Consider the following 17,179-nt stretch of genomic DNA (forward strand, 5'->3'; position numbering starts at 1 on the left):
GAGAGAGGAGAGAGAGGAGAGAGAGAGAGAGAGAGAGAGAGAATGGTAATTAACAAGCTGCAAAGCATAAAAGTTCTAGGTAACCCAGCTGAGTTCTTCTGAAGTTGTTTTCAGGACCATGAAAGACCCAGGAGGCTGGGATTCATTTCTAATCAAGAAGAGAATGAGGCAAGTAGTAGAAAGAGCCAGGGCACGAAAGCCCTGAGGCAGAACCTGCTCTTGGGAAATGGCATTGAAGATCAACATTGATTGTGGAGTACCCACAGCAGTTGCTCTGATGCCAGGGATCAGAGTTCAATGCTGCAGGGTACACGGTGGCAACCAGGACCTGGACACTACTCGGAGAAGCATGAACAAATACCAGGCGTGTGCCCCAAGGCACAAGCCATGTGCGCTCAAAGGAAAGAGATTTTTGGAGGGAGGAAGACACTATTGGAAAAATTCAGTGGTGAGGATTGTATCATTCAGAAACAGAAATGCAAGGATGGGGTCAGGATACGGAATAGCAATGATAAAAACAAGATGTAATCTGTATTGAGCACTGACATGGTTCAGACACTGAGCTAAACACTTGTCATGGAACATGTCATGTAATTCTCACTACAACCCTGTAGCGGGCACTGCTCTTATGTCTCTTTTATAGATGAAGAGCTTGAAACTCAGCGATGTTAAGGCAGTTTCCCAAGTGGCCCAGAGAGGATTCAGACTCAGGCAGGGGTATTACTGTGATGCAGAATGGTGCATCCAGAATGACCAGGAAGGCTGGTTAAAACACAGATTGCTAGGCTCCACCCCCACAATTTCTGAATTCATCTGTCTGGAGTAGCTGAAAATTTACAATAGTTGCCTGGAGATGCTAATACTGCTAGTATTGGGGCCACACTTTGATAATCATTGGCACAGGGCATGCTCTAGATCGTGAGCAAAAATCTTAGAGGTGGGGAAGTTTGGGTTGGGTTCATTTTAGAGTAAGAATATGTGAGGGAGAACGGTGGGTAAAAAGATAGGGATGACCAGGTAAGGTCAAGGGACTCGAGAGCTCCAGAGATGGAGTGGGAAGTGGCTGATCCCCTCGTGCCCCCATGCCTCCCTTTCCAGGTGGTCTTGAGAGACTCACCACGTTAGGGGCAGCGGAACAATGCCAGGTGCCATTTATTGTCATATGGATGGAACTCTCCACTCATTAGTTCTATCTCTTTACACAGCACTGCAAGGCAGGGGTGAGTCCCTGGGTAGTGCAAACACTAACTGCACTCCACTGCTCATGGAAAGGTTTAGAGATTTAAGCCTACACAGAAACACCTCAGAAGGCCTGACAAGTTAGTTCCAGAAAATTTAGCCACTGAAAACCCTATGGAGCACAGATCTACAATGACATACATGTGGTCACCATGAACTAGAATCAACTCGAAGGCAAATGGTCCTTGACGATAAGGTAAGGATCATTTGCTATATTTTACAGCTGACAAAGCTAAGATTTGGAAAGGACAGGAAAATGCCCAAGATCACCCAGCTAGAACATGACACGACCAGGATTTAAACCAAGATTTGCCAAGCATCAAAGCCATGCTTTACCACAAGGCAGAAAGGCAGTCTTGACCACAGGCTTGTATTAAGCCTGAGTGGTAGGATTTCAGGCATTGTGGCAGACTAGTGGGTGGGCAAAGACCTTTGATAATCATGCCTTTCTGCTGCCCAGTGGCACATGCTTATATCCGCAGACCCAGAGTGGGAACAGCCAGGCAGGCGGTGGGCAGCAACTCTCCCAGAGGCTCAGTCTGGCCATGGTATCTCCCCACCCACTAGGCCTCAGGGTACAGGGTGCTGGGCTCCGAGAGGGAGGGAAAAAAAACTGTCACGTAGAAAAGAGAAATGCCAGAAACCTTTTTGCTGCAGGGGTGCAGATCGGGAGGCACACCCCAAGTTTCTGCTGCTATAAATCAAGGGACTGCATGACAGAGGGGAAAAGAGGCCCCCCTCCCAGCTGCCTCCTGGGCCCAGGGTTAGAGGAAAGAACTGAGCAAGCCCCATGCCCAGCCCAGGGCCCAGGGCCACTCCCAAACTAAGGCGGCATGAAGGAAACAGGGCAAGACTAGTAGACCCCAGCCCCTGGATCAACTGGAACCCTGGGTGCTTGGCACTGTTCCACATTTGCAAAATGGGTTTCATAAAAGGATTGTAGGATTAATTACACTGATGCATGAAAAATATTTAGAACTGTCCCTGGCACATATTAAATGCTGACTACATGTAAGACATTATTATGCTCTGGTGGTCAGATTGGAGCTAGATATAGACAGGCTATAAAGAGATACAAGAGATGGTCACATGACAAGTCAGTGGCAGAGCTGGGTCTGATGGCTGCCACTATCAGTGTGCTGACATAGCTCATTACCAGCTTTGATGAGCTGTTATCTTACCCTTTTAAAATTCAGTTTTAGAAGACAAAGATAATCATACCAGAAACAAAAGTTCACCCAAGAGATTTTTCTGGACTATAGGGGTCTTCTATCCATCCTCTTGAGATCTTAATCTACTACCATACATTAAGCTTTTAACATAACAGACACCAAGCCAACAAGTTTTCTTGTGTTATCTTCATCTACCCTTCAAAACAGCCCTGCAAGATAGAAATTGTGATCTCCTTTTGCAGATAGAGAAATTGAGACTCAGCTAGGTGATACCACCTGCTCGTGGTCCTTCAGTTGATAAATAGGAGAGGCTCAACTTGAACCTGGACCTATTGGACACCAAGCTGTGTTAGTTTCCTTTATACCCATACATGACTTTCATAGTCTGGAAATTCCCTCTGCTGCAAAACAAAAAGGGATTTTTCACTCATACAAGGCAGAGAGGACTGGAAGCCCTAGTACCCTGGTCCCATTCCCACCCCATGCTACCGACCAAGTTTCTGTTCCAAGAAATGTTCAAGGAACATTTGGCTGGCAGAAAATCCTGACTCTGGACAATATTGGCATTCACTTAAGTGCCCAAATTCTATAGTCCAAGAACTTTGGGTTCCCTGCTCTCTTGAAGGTTGCAGGTAAGTGCTATGGACCCAGTGGGTGAGAGAGAGGAAAGTTTTCCCAGGAGCTTATATAGAATGAATGATAAAGGGGGTCCAAGAAGGAATGAGTCTTATGCATGGGTGATGGAGGCACACAAAGAGGGACAATCAGGGACTCCCATCCTGTGAAGTCACCCTGGGAAGAAGTAGCAATTGAGATTATAACCCATGGATTTGGAGCTCAACAGACTTGGATAATTGTGTGTCCTTGGGTAAGGTACTTAACCTTTCTGAGCCGACTTCCTCATCTGTTAAATGGGTCTATTGAGTACCTTCCATATGCCAGTCAGACGTTCTAATACGCACTAGAAAATCAGCTAAAAATAAGGCAGTTAAGGCTCTGCTCCCATGGAATGTCATCTAATTGGGAAAGACAGACCATAAACAAGTAAATAGGCTAATTTCAGTTTGTGATAAGTGTTATGAAGAAAATTAGAACACAGTAATGTGATGGAGACTCACCAAGGGTGGCTACTTTACAATGAGCTTAATTATCAGCATGTTTGATGGGTTGTTAGGGGAATTAAGGGCATTACGGTAAGAAAGGTGCTTAGTCCAGAGCCTGGCAGAGCGTAATTGCTCAGTAAATAGACACCATCACCATCACCTTCACCCCAGAACCCCTAGATGAAAGTTAATGAGAGATTTTGTCTGAGGTTCTTAAAGTAATATCCTTCCCAAACCTCCTGTCCATGAACCAGATTCTGTGTCAAAACAAAAGAGACAACATAATAACCCCTTACCTTGACTTTCACATTCATTATCTTGTAGAACCTCCCAACATACATGAGGTGTCATTATCCCTACTTTACAGACCAGGAAACAGACAAGAGACATTACGTGACCTGATCAAGTGAGCTCATGGGACCCAGCCTGGGGGCTTTGTGACTCCTCACTTTCCTACTAAACCACTTGTTTCTGAGGAGAAATGTAGGAGACAGGGGGCAATAAATAAAGACAAAAACCTATTGGTCTCCATCCATCCAACTATCCATCTATCACTTTAACAAATATCAAGTAATGACTAAGTCCCAGACCCTGTCCTAGAACAATAAGGTAGCAGGGTCACCCATGTTATCATGGGGAGCTGCATGTATGTGACAACCAAATGTGTATGACCACAAAATAAACAGCCAATATCAAATAGTTGAAGAACACTATAAAGGAAAAGAAGCAGGAGGACTTGGGTCCTGCCCAGACTCTGGGGAGTGGCTGGATGTTGGTTGAGAAGAGGGGTGGTGGGGAAGAGTGAGACTGGAGCTGGGTGGGGAGGACCTAGGACACTGGAGGTGAGAGGGAAGGTGACATCAAAGGCATAACCTGAGAACATTTCTCAGCGCTTGTCCGCCTACTGTGTGTCAGGTGTTTTGCATATGCCACCTTGTTTCAAGGAAGGTCAGCCCACTAAGGAGGAAACTCAAATCCAAGATTTGATAATCATTCACATTTGCATAGTGTATTATATTTTTTCAACATGCTTCTCATACATCTGTCATCGCCTGGAATCCCACAATGCCCCTGTAGGTAGGGAGGGAAGGTATGACTCTCCCCATTTGTTAGCAGGAAAAACTGAACCACAGAGAGGACCACTGGCTTGCCCAAGGCTGCTCAGCTGGTACCTCACTATATCAGACCTAAACCTGAGGTCTCTGGTTCTCAGCATTAAGAAACTTCACAAGGTTGTCTCCTCAGAGCATCTGTAGTCTCCCTTCTCCATTTGGGAGAGAGTTGGATACATAATCAATAGAAAGGTTCTCACTTCCCAAGGCCTCCCTAACTCTCGGTTTGTGCAGACTGCCTAGGGGCTCTAGGCCAGGTAGGGCTTTTCCTTGGAGCTCACTCTGGACCCACAGCATGGGAGGGTGTGGTACCAGTTGCTCTATGCTCAGTCAGCCTCTTGGGCTCCTGACTCCAGCATGCATCACTCTGGGCATTAGGACGGAGGAAGCCGAGAGGGGTGAGGTGGGGTTTCATCCTGAGTCCTTTGTGACTCGAAATAGCCATTGCTTTCTAGCTGAGCCACTTAAAAATCCAAATGAAAGTAATACTTTCTCAGTCACTAGTTAAAGCCTTTTGGCATCATTTCCTTCTCGTAGAAGCCTAGCAATTGCGGGTGTAAAAGAGACCTTAGAAATCTAGCCCCAGAGACAGACAGCCTAGAACAGGATTGGAACTCCAGCCTCCTATCTTCCAACCAGTGCTGAGTTCAACCACTGACCCATCTCAGAGGCATCTCAATAATTCAAAGATGGGAAAGCAAAGACTTCTACTTAATTTGACCGAATGTGGAAGAAAACAAGGGAGTAGCCTCTACCTCCACCTAGGGAGGGGCCCAGCACAGGATAGATGCCAGCAAGCTGGGCCTCACTGTCGCACAGCCTGAGGAGGAAGAGTTCCAGGGTCCACCTGAGCTGGGTGTTGCCGCCTAGATACACCCAGTCAATGGCTTGCTAAACCCTGTTATGAGTAGCCCAGCCTCATCAGTGGTGATCAATCACACTCAGTAATTACCCATAAAGCATCCCTGCCACACGGCTCAGGGAGGAATCTTTCTCCACTCAGCCCTACACAAACTGTTCCCTAGGTCCAACAGGGGCACTGAAGGGTTCTCAAACATGCCAGCGGCCCATCTGATTTTCTGAATGTACAGGTTTGTGAAATGTGCCTTGTAACATGGGTCGGGGGGCTCGTTTGAGGGCTTCAAAGGGAAAATAGCAGAGCCTAGGGCATGGCTCTGTGGGGACTCCAGTTTGAATAAGGCAGTATAAACTCACAGTTATAGGAGTAGGTTCCAGTTCCAACTCTGTCACTATCTGTGTGACCTTAAGCTAGTAACTTGGCATCTCTGTGCCTATGGTTTTTTACCTGTAAAATAGGGGAACTATGTATTTTACTAACGCTCACTTTGTGGGGGTTGTTGTTGTTGTTATGTGCCATAGAGTCGGTTCTGACTCAGAGCGGCCTTGTATAGGGGTTCCGAGGAGGACTGGCAAGTTTGAATCGTGCAACCTTGCAGTTCAAACCGACCTTGAGGTCAAGTGCTTATCTTATGGCACCACACTTTGTGGATTAACCCCCAGAAAAGTGCATGCCATTTCACAGCCTCACTTTCTTCTGCCTATAAAATGGGACATCTCTTCCCACTAGGTAGAACTGATTCTTGGAGAGTCTCAGATAAGAGGGGCAAGCATAGCCAACTTCGTCATTTGGATCTAGGTGGGCAAGTTCAGGGCGGAGGGCTATCAGACTCCAGCCAAGGATTTTAGTTGCATGTAAATTATGTGCCATTTGCTAATTACACCAGAAACTCACTTTTCCCCAATGAATAAAACCTTCTCTCTGTGGGAATTTTTCTTTGATGCTATATTCTCCTTGTCTTGGTTTCCTGTTCAATTTTTGGGCTCTTCCTTTCCATTGTTCAATGGATAGGTATTGTAGTGCATCTTTAAGCCCAGGGTGCCACATCCCTTCATTCATTCACTGATTAATTCACCATTTACTCTGGGCAGGCCCAGTGCTGGAGAGTGGACAAAAATGTTGAATATCATGCTGTCCCTGCCCTCAAGTAGTTCCCAGTTCTTACAGATCTTTTGTGAGGACCCATTGAAATAACAGGGAACGTCAGTCAGTCAGACAATTCCCTTCAGGATGTTCACTCTGATCTTATTAGGAGACATAAGAGTGAGAGGAGGCAGTCAGCCAGAATTATTTGCCCCGTTTCAAAATAGGAAAACTGAGTTTCAGGGAGGAGAGGAAAGATTAGGAAAAGAAACTAAGCTACTAAATATAGTTAGAACCCATGGCTTTTCATCCTGACATGCTCTGTAAGCAGATATCATTATACCCACTTCTCACTTACCAATATGTCAGATTCCAAAGACCAGGAAGTTATGCAAATCATAGGTACTTTGCAAAAATGGAAGCCGACCACATCAGATCTCAACATGGAGCTGATACCATTACATAACAGTGGCCCTATGGGTTAACGTGCCAGACTGTAAAGCTGTTTGAACTGTAAGGTCGGCAGTCCAAGATCACTAGCTACTCCTTGGAAATCCTATACAGGGTCGCTATGGGTCAGAATCAACTCGACAGCACTTAACAACAACAAAACCTTTGAGAATTGTGGCCCCGTCAAGGTGGCATGAGCTTAACCAGCATCCTCAGTGCTACCCTCGTCTCGCACCTTCATTACCTAGACTTAGGTCACTAATTCACAAAATACTCAGATTTCTTACTATTGTCAGAAATCAGAAATATTGAATAACAATGGTCAATAAGTAAGGCGTGGCTATAAGACTTAGAGATGTTAAGGATCTTATTCAAAAAGCATCAAACCTGTATGAGGCAAAGCTGAGTTTCAAGCATCTGGTGTGACCCCAGAGCAAAGCTCTCAGAGCTTGCTGACTTTGAAATGACTCCATTCCTCCATTCTCCTAGTCCTCTGCCCTGGCTAGGAGACCAGTGGTTTTTAAACTTGAATACACATCAGAATCACCTGAAGGCCTGTTAAAACACATATTGTGATGAACTCCACCCCCAGAGTTTCTGATTCAGAAAGTCTGAGGTGGGGCTGGGAATTTGCATTTCTAACAAGTTCCCAGGTGATGATGATGATGATGATGATGATGATGATGATGATGATGATGATGATGGTCAAATGATTCCGGGTCAAAGAACCACACTTTGAGAACACTGTGCTAGGCAAACTATTGGCATGGCTGTGTGTGCCGTGAAGTCGGTTCCGACTCATAGCGACCCTGTACAGGGTTTCCGAGCCTGTAAATCTTTATGGGAGCAGAATGCCTCATCTTTCTCCCGCGGAACAGCTGGTAGTTTTGGAACTGCAAGCTTGCTTAAAAATAATGACTCTTTCTCCTCTGGCTTTCCTTCCCCACCCCCATCTCAAAAGTAAAATAGGTTTGGAAATTACAACAAAAACGTAAAATGTGGAACATACAGAAAAATCAGCAGGAGTGAACAGAATTTACCTAACATTCCTCCACTCAGATAACCATCCAACAGTGGGACTTATCTTCTGGAAAATACAGTTAGGAGGCAAAGTATGTATATACTACCTGAAGTTGGTTTGCTCAAGAGCCTCAGTTAAGGTCCTAGCTCTAAGGGAATATCTGGGCAAGTGTGAGCCAACTCTCAGTCCCCTTCTCTGCAAAGCGGCATTACACTTCCATTCCTCATTGGATTGAAGAGGCTAGTGTGGGAGTATTTACCAAGCACTTTGCACCGCCTGGTGTAGAGTTGGTGCTCAATAAATTCTTGGCTGTTAGTTTGAACAGAGCAGAGAAGTTGGAGTATCCCGCTTGTGGTTCCCCTTTGCCCGTCCTCCCTCCTCCTTTTCCTCAGAGTGGGACCCCGGAGGACCAGCCTGGCTCCAGCCATATACTACTGAGATTGTCATCCCTGTTCCTAGTGTGGGCGCCTGTGGCTGCCCGCTTCCGCTTAAGGAACCCTCACGGGACAAGGACAGGAGCAGCCAAGTTGCAGGAGCCGCGAGCACCCGGGCCGCCGCCGTTAGCGTAGTCTTGCAGCCTCTCGGGCCCCGTCCGCCTGTTTTACAGCCGGAGCTTAATAATGAAGGCTTTTAACTTTTCATTCACCAGCAGCGTAACTCGACTTTTAATAACACACCTCGTGCACGACAAAAATTTGCTCCTGGCAATCATGGTTTCGACCACAAAACCACAGCGGGGAGGCGTTTCTGGTTAACTCTTTCAGCGCTCCAGGCAGTCTGGAGCCTGCGCTCCTGGAGATCAGATAGACTGTCGGCAGGCTTGGGAGGCCCAGAGCTGATTGCCAGTTTCTCACCCCCCACCTCCCATCCCTCAGTGGCGTCTCTCCAAGATTTAGGGAGGGAGAAGGTTGCAGACAACAGGTGGGGGGGTCCCAGGGTTGGGACGGGGAGGAATCCTGATGCTCCTCCCTACCATCACTCTTTCCGGCCTCCATTCGATAGACCTACTATGTGCCAAGTCACTTTCTTTCTGGGGATCCTCCATTTCCTAGGTTGTAAGAGATGCTTGCCCCAAAGCGTTGCTCCATGAGAGGGGCAAACAGTGCAGGAGCACCGGACACACAGTAGGCCTGGAGGTATCACCCAGGTGCCTACTTTGAGGGATAATAGAGCTGCTGCCAGGGTGGCGCCAACTGCTTACTGCCCCCTCCCCAAGATAGGTGCATCAGTCAGGTAGCGACTTCGACTTCCTGCGCCTTGGGCGCCACCCCAGGATCCTTTGCAGCGTCTCTAGCCTTGGGGCAGATGCAGGCTGCGGGTTGGAGGCACCCTAAACTGCTTGGGGAGGCCTTGGGTTGGCGACAGTCCCCGGCGCTGGGCCCGACCACATGAAAGGCCCGTGCCCTCACCACCCGTCAGCTGCCTCGAGCTGGTTTCTGACTACACACACCTCCATACACCCCAAGATTCAGCTTTCCAAAGTGCCGCCTTCCAGCTGAGGCCGAGTAATCAAGGTGGTGTCTCAAGACCTTCCACTCTGGGTCTGGTGTTCACATACAGGAGTTCACGCTTCACCCTGCCTGGTAGGTGTTGGCAGCCCTCAGTTTACAGGTGAGGAAACTGAGGATCAGGAGGACAAATTCTCCACGATCTACAGCTGGTAAATGGCAAAGCTTAGCGTAAAATGCAAGTCCGTTTTTTCCTCTCTACATTGAAGACTAATTAGAGTTGGTTCTTTTATCAGCGCTCAAAATTTACTCCAGGACCCTTACACTTAACCTGGGTACTTAGGGGCAGAAGGAATATGGATCCAAACACAAAAGAATCGGCCCAGTGCAGCTCAAGGACTTGCTAGTGAAGCACTCTGGTGCCCCTATCAGTAGGGGTAGATGAGCCCCAGGCACTGGGGCGGTGCTATTGTCATCTTAAATGGTAGCCTCTGAGGCTGTCTGCAATTACTCCCTGAAATTGTCCTGGCCTAAAAAAAGGATCCATGGAGAAACCTCAGCTCTCAGCAGACCTGACTTCAAAACCCAAATCACTGAGGAGGAGAAAAGCAGAAAATCTTTCTGTTCAAGTAACACAGTTTCTGGACTCTTACCCGCTAAGCGACAGGGATTAAGAAACTGTCTGTAGTCTCTGTTGTTTTAACAAGCAGATCTAAGTGGGATGTTTGTTTGAGCAGGGGAGATGTTCAAAGTATGGAAAAAGAAAAAGGTTAGAAATAGTCACTGAGTGGTTATTTTTGTATGACGTAACAGTGGTGTTATCTGCTTGCTCTTTATCAGACTTTAAACCAAACATTTATCTGAAACTCTTATAGAATCCTCAACAAGCATGAAGGTGGGTACCACTGTTGGTCACAATTTACACATGAGAAAACTGAAGTTCAGATAGGTGAAGTGACTTGCCCAAGGTCACACAGCAAAGGAGGGCCAGAGCTAGGATTTGAACTCAAGTGTTCCAGAGCTCCTGTGCTTACTGTACGTGTCAACCCAGAAATTCAAGAGAAATCTGATGCCTGTTAACATACTGTGAAATAGTTGGCCAATGCAGGAAAACCCAAGAGCAAGCTAGCTATCATGGAATTCTGTCTGCAATCAGGACATATCAAACTGCCCTGCTCTCTGCATTTTCAAGTGCTTAAAACAAAGCTCTTAAGCAGATAGATAAAAATAAAATAAAAAAAGATTGTTCACCTCTTGTCTCTGTGTTCACTCACCTCTGCGGGTGGCAAGAAGAGGAGTGTCTATTTTAAAAGCCTGGTTTCTCCTACTAGCTACCAGGACCTAAACTAAAGTAACTCAGGAGCCTAGCTTCACCCCACCTTTTGTGAGGACTGGGTCTTAAGGAGATGATCCATGGAGATTCTAAACCACAGTTGTAGGCAGGAGGTACCTGTATACTGCCAGACAACAGGTGACCTCACTGGAAACCACTTCTCAGCTTCCCCCGCCTTAGAACTGCCTCTGAATAAAACATTTTATTGATCACATCTTAAGACCCTGACTCTTCTGGTTAAGTATTTCACAGCCTTTATTACACGTAACTCTTTGAAGAATCCTACAAAGCATTTTTGTACCCATTTTCCAGATGAGGAAAATAGAGCACAGAAAAGTTAATTTGCTCAGGGTTACATAGCTTGTGAGTGACAGAGCCAGAATTTAAACCAAGGTCAAAGCTGACTTTGGATGTACATTTTACAGCCACACTGCTGTCTCTCTGCTAGGGACTGTTCCAGCCCAGCAAATAAGTTTGTATAGAGAAACCCACCTCGGCCTAAGACAGCTCTTAGAACCACCTCAAAGAGGGTCCTTGAGGCAAGGAGGTAGAAAGCCCCAGTTGGATTGGGGGTGTCTCTGATTTCAGCAGTCTCTTCTGAGTGTCAGAAAGTGGTGCTAAAAACCTTTACAGTTTCAGTTCCATGTTTCCCTCCCTAGGTCGAAACTGTTCAGCAGAAAGAGCGAGAGAAAAACTCTTTTTCCCAGGGAAACACTCAACTCTAGCCTGAGACTGGGGCCTGCCTTGACACGCCGAGGCGAGATCATCAGCCCATTCATTTACCCTTACAAATTGCTCCGTGAATCCCGGCGCCGGCCTCCCTGCTCTGCCCCCTCCTGAAAACCCCATCCAGCCTCCATACTCGGAGTGCCAGGCACTCACTCAAGTTCATTCGACATCTTCCTGCTCCCAGGCTCCGACGACCGGCACCGAGGCTCTGCTGACCGTTCGTCGCTCTAATTCTTGCCTGACACAGACATTCCCTGCTCAGGGAAGTGTTTGATTTATGTTGAGGTTTGGGTGTCGGGGTTTTGCTGACAGGTTGGTTCCCAGCAGTGTGCTGATTGGCTGTGAGGACAGGTGCCGGCGACAGCAGGTATACCTCAACAGGTGCAGCTGTTAACTCTTGGCTCGCCTTGCAGGGGCGGAGTCAATGGGCCAGCTGGGTGGAGCTGGCCAATTCCTTCCTTGGTGAGGGGGTGGGGGGTGGAGATGAGGGAGGAGGGTAGGAGAAAAAATGTTGGAAAGAAGCAAGATAGCTGGAGGAAAAGTACAGGGACAAATAGATACTTGGCCTAAAGGAAATCTCAATATTTCTGTCTCTAGTTAGGGTCCTGGGTGCTTAGCAATACTCTCCCCAACTTCTTGTGTCCCCATTTTTTCTGACCAGCATCAAATACTTTAAAGACATGGATTCTCAGATGTGGGAGCAAATCTTTCCCAGGCTGGTCTCTGTTTAAGTTTTCTTTTTTTGATTCAGAGCTTTCCTCTTAAGATTTCTGAATAATCTTCTACAGTTATTCAAGTGATTTCTCTGGATTCTCACATTAACCCAGTATGGTAGATAGCATTAGTTTCTTCCTGTGTCTCCTTCCCAACACGCACCCTTTACAGGTGAGTAAAAAGGTAAAGTGACTTGCTCAAGGGTAGGTGAATATCAGAACCCAAGTGGGATTCGCTAGTCATTTCACTCCAAGTCTGGATGTCCTGTGAACTGAAGCCAGTGGCCTCCCCACTCAGCAAATATTCACTGAACCTACTCTAGGTTCTGGGGAGACCCACTAAAAAATACAGGGTCAGGAAGAGTTTACAGCCTAGCAAGTGAATGAATGTGTGTTGAGGGGGAGGGGGGCAGCCTTTTATTTGGCATGATACCCATCTAAATGGGATGGGAGCAAACCTCATACCTTACAGGCCAGCACAGAAAGGATGGAGAAGTTGGCCCACCTCTGAAGCCAACTGCTGGTCATTTCACAAACTCTGAGTGCTACGTTCCCACTCGCGGAACGCAAGAGAAGTAAGGTACCTGCTAGAATTAAGTAATTGTGGAATAATTGCCATGAGCTGTCTTCTCTAAAGTACAAGGTTTGTAAACCCAGTAGATCCGCAAACACGAACAGGACAGTGCTAGACCTTCCTTTAGGATTAATTCGAAATTATATCTAAGCCAGAGATCTTGGTAACTTTTTTTAATCTCTCTGTTCTCCCTCCCCCACATTCCCTTTTGGCAGATTATCTCTTTGAGCTGTCTTCCTAGGAGCCTCACCTGGGCCCACTCCTTTCTCTCTCCAGGGAAGGCGGGGTTTCAGCTACTCCTGCCAACTTGAGGTTTTCAGGGGAAAGCCAGAACCCAAAAGCTCTCTGTTAAGAGTGGGCTCAGGCCTACGGTGAGACATAACTGGATTTGAGAACTGTTAGAGGTTGGTTTCTGACTAGAGGCTGTGTTGGTTGGGGGAGCTTAGGGGCTTCTGACAACAACAATAATAAAGCCGCCTTGCCTCCGCCTCCTTGCAGCAGCCCTCTCCAGACACCCTTGTTAAAGTAAACATTCTGTCGTGCCGCTGCATCACACCACTTTATTTGTCTTCTCTTCAAAAACTTTATGGTTTCTGATCTTTTTCTGATCTTTGTCATTTCCCTCCCCTTCCTCTGGAATGAGAGTTCTGTAGAGCGAAAACTTTGTCTGCCGTGTTCGTGGTTGAGGCTCATGTGCCTACGACAGTATCTGGCACACATTAGGTGATCAATACACTGCATCCATTGGGTATGATGCTAAGCCTTTACATAAGTCATCTCATTTAACCCTTACAACAGCCATATGAGACAGGCAGTTTCATGATCCTCATTGTAAAAATAAGGAAGCTAATGTACAAAGTGAATAAGTAAACGTCTGAAGCTGTACAGCCAGGAAGTGATAGAACTAGAGCTGGAATTTGATGGGAGAGCAGAGTCTGGGTGCCCAACCACTTCACAGAGGTTGGTGGTGACAGAAAAGTCATTTGGTGCCAACTGTAACTGCAAAGCTCACTGCAACCCAAAGGATGGCACACTTCTCTGTGTATCCCTGCCTGCCTGCCTCCTGGAAGGCTGTGGAGTTTCTGTTAGCCGTGTTGCAACGTACAGGTGAAGGGCTGTGGGAGTGACTCACCGGCTGGGCTCAGGGAGCCTGGGATTCCAGGTTGCAAGTCTGTGCTCGCTGGGCCTTTTAACATGGGTCCTCTCCCTCTACCTCTGAGCCCTGCCTCTTTAATCGCCCGCACCCATCTGCAAAGATCGGCAAAGGCCCAAATCCTGAGGCTGAGAGTTTCTGTGTCTCCATATTTAAGGAGGTCCCAGAAGGTACGGTGGAATAGGATGGAGGAGGGGTGGGCTGGGATAGATGGCCAGGGATGCCATGAGTGAGTTTGCACGGCTCTCAGATACCTCCAACAGAAGCTATACCTTCCAGTTGGGAGGCATAAACTATTCTAGGCCTTCATCAAATGACTCAGCGATGCTAAGGTTCTAAAGAGACACTCCCCAAGCTATGCTCCTGCCCCCTTCCTGCTCCTTTGTAGCATGACCCAGGGCTATGCTGGGCTGGCACCTCTTCCCCTTGGATGGACTTAGTTAGTTCTTGGTTTCTAGGCCACCCAATTACATGTCACACAAGTTATATTCACAGTAATAACAGTAAATAGTAATGACTGCAATTTATTTATTGCTTGCAGGTTGCAAGCACTGTTAAAAGATTTGTCTATGCTATCTGTTATTGTTGTTCAGAGACTCACGGACTTAGGTTTGAGCCCCAGCCCAGCTACTTTGTGATGTTGGGTAAGGGACTTAAACCTCTTTGAGCCTCAGTGTCTTCACCTTAAAATGTAAATCTAAGTAGTATTCCTCGCAGTGGTGCAGTGAGTTTAACATGACTCTTCTAACTATTAGTCTTTGTAACTCTCACCAAATGACTGGGTGAGACGACACAAAAAAGATAAGATTGCCCACTTACAGGATTGGAGAGTCCTGGTGTGGCGCTGTGCGTTAATGCGCTAGACTGCAAAGCCGTTTGAACTGCAAGGTCGGTGGTTCAAGCTCACCAGCTGCTCCTTGGAAACCCTATACAGGGTCGCTATGGATCAGAACCGACTTGACGGCCCTTAACAACAACAACAAACAGGATTGGACAGCTCACTAAGACAAACAGGGTACCTTTGTGTGGGTGGGACCCTAACAAGGGGATTGATCTGTTTTGCCATGGCATTAAACTGAAATGAGTCATGCCAGTGGCAGAAAGGGTGGGTGGGTGGGTGGGGAAGAAGCTGACTATAGTACCAAGAAGACGTGGGAGTAGAGCATGTCCTTTGGACCCAGGTCCCTGCGCTGGGAACCTCCTAGACTCAGGGGACAGCTATAACTCCGGACATAGTGAGAGGCATTGAGCAGTGGCAGAGAAAGGCAGCAGAACCAGGAGGCTGACAAGAGATGGTGCAGTGGGCTGTCCATCTTCAGGCTGAGGCTTACTGACAGAGCTACAGAGCTTTGTAACACTTGCCTGAGCAGGACAGAGGCTGGGCCAGACCAAGAGGCTGGAGGAATTGAGGGTCAAAGAAAAGCCCTGCCTGTGGGCACCATAGTCCTCATCAAAGAACTGTATCCTGAGCCATTCCTGATGCTGAATTGTAACCTGTTACTTCTCTAATACACCCATTAATCCTGAGCGTAGTCTGTGAGTTCTGTGTGACCATTGCAGCAAATTGATTGACCCAGCAGAGAACTTGATAGCACCATATGAGGAACTGTTGGTGTCAGAATTGATGAAAAGCTTGGAGAGAGGAGGGAGGTATGTCTGACCTTTGCCTCACAGGAATTAGCCTTGGGCTGTTGTTACTGCTGATGATTCTACCCTTTCATGAAGTTAGAGGAGGTCAGATGCCTCCACATGGCCATTTTCCCACCTCCTTAGAGGGTTATTTGTTATTACCCCGTTGAGACAGTTCCAACTTGTAGTGACTCTGTATAGAGTTTCTGAGGAGTGGCTGGTGAGTTTGAATTGCCGACCTTGTGGTTCAAACCGACCTTATAGTTGAGTGCTTATCCTACAGTGCTATACCATGAGGATTAAATGAAATAATAAAAAAATGTTTTGCACAGTACTTGGTTGCTAAGTGCCATCGAGTCGGGTCCAACTCACAACAACACTGTACAGGGTTTCCGAGGCTATGAATATTTGCAGGAGCAGAAAGCTTCATCTTTCTCCCTTGGAGTGGCTGGTGGGCTCAAACCGTCAACCTTATGGTTTGAAGTGCAGTGCTCGTCCTACAGAGCCACCATGCTCCGCTCGGCACATAGCATTGAACAATTGTTAGAAACTTTTTTTTTTTCTCTCATTAAGTCTTCATTTGTTTCTCGTTTAAACATATTAAGGAAAATGCTGTCTCATTTTACAAATGAAGAAAAAATTGACCCCTGGCCACTTACTAGTTATGTGACTGAGTAACTTTCTTCTTTCAGTGCCTCAGTTTCCCTCTCTATAAAACCAGATTATTTAGTCACAGTGGTTAGTTGCTGTTGAGTAGATTCTGATTCATAGCAACTTTATGTAACAGATTAGAATTGCACTGGGCTGCTAACACCAAGGTCAGCAGTTCAAGACTACCAGCTGTTCCATGGGAGAAAGATGAGGCTTTCTGCTCCCTCTTGTAAGACTTACAACCTTGGAAACCCTATGTAGCATCACTGTGAGTCAGAACTGACTCGAAGGCACACAACCACCATCACCACCACTACCACCACCATAAGGTTTTCCACGCTAATGCGTCAGACTGCAAAGTCGTTTGAACTGCAAGGTTGGTGGTTCAAGTTTACCAGCTGCTCCTTGGAAACCCTATACAGGGTCGCTATGGGTGCAAATTGACTTGATGACACTTAACAACAGCAATATTTATAGAAACAGATTGCAAGGTCTTTCTCCTACAGAACTGCCATGTAGGTTCAAATCACTAGTTTTTCAGTTAGCAGCCAACTGCTTAGTTGTTACACCAGCAGGTCTCCCTAGTGCATTACTATAGGGGTAGAATTGCATATTAAAATCACCTAGATTTTCAGATTTCTTATGTTCTTCCTCCAGATGTTATTATGCTCTGTCCCCTGGAGAACCAGCCCTTCTTTCTTCACCTGCCCAAGGTTCTGGCTGTCTGTGAGCCACTGTTCTAAAAGACAGAATTTCACTTCCCCTTGGTAGGGGGTTGTTGTTGTTGTTAGGTGTCATTGAGTTGGTACCGACTCATAGCGACCCTAGGTACGACAGAATGAAACACTGCCTGGTCCTAAGCCAGCCTCACTATTGTTGCTGCCCGTTGAGGCTGCCATCTTGCTAGGGG

At 46.8% G+C, this 17,179-nt stretch overlaps 1 protein-coding gene across 1 annotated transcript in view; it reads right to left on the bottom strand.

Moving 5' to 3' along the window:
* The window catches only part of GRHL3 (grainyhead-like 3 (Drosophila)), a 37,977-nt gene extending 26,030 nt beyond the window's left edge, over positions 1-11,947 (bottom strand). The window contains exon 1 of the mRNA XM_006862293.1: positions 11,703-11,947. Coding sequence (XP_006862355.1) covers positions 11,703-11,719 — 17 coding nt within the window. The 5' untranslated portion in view covers positions 11,720-11,947. The remainder of the gene's footprint in view (positions 1-11,702) is intronic.
* Positions 11,948-17,179: the final 5,232 nt, after the last annotated feature.

Source organism: Chrysochloris asiatica, unplaced genomic scaffold, assembly GCF_000296735.1.
Source record: "Chrysochloris asiatica unplaced genomic scaffold, ChrAsi1.0 scaffold00047, whole genome shotgun sequence".
Lineage (NCBI taxonomy): Eukaryota > Metazoa > Chordata > Mammalia > Afrosoricida > Chrysochloridae > Chrysochloris > Chrysochloris asiatica.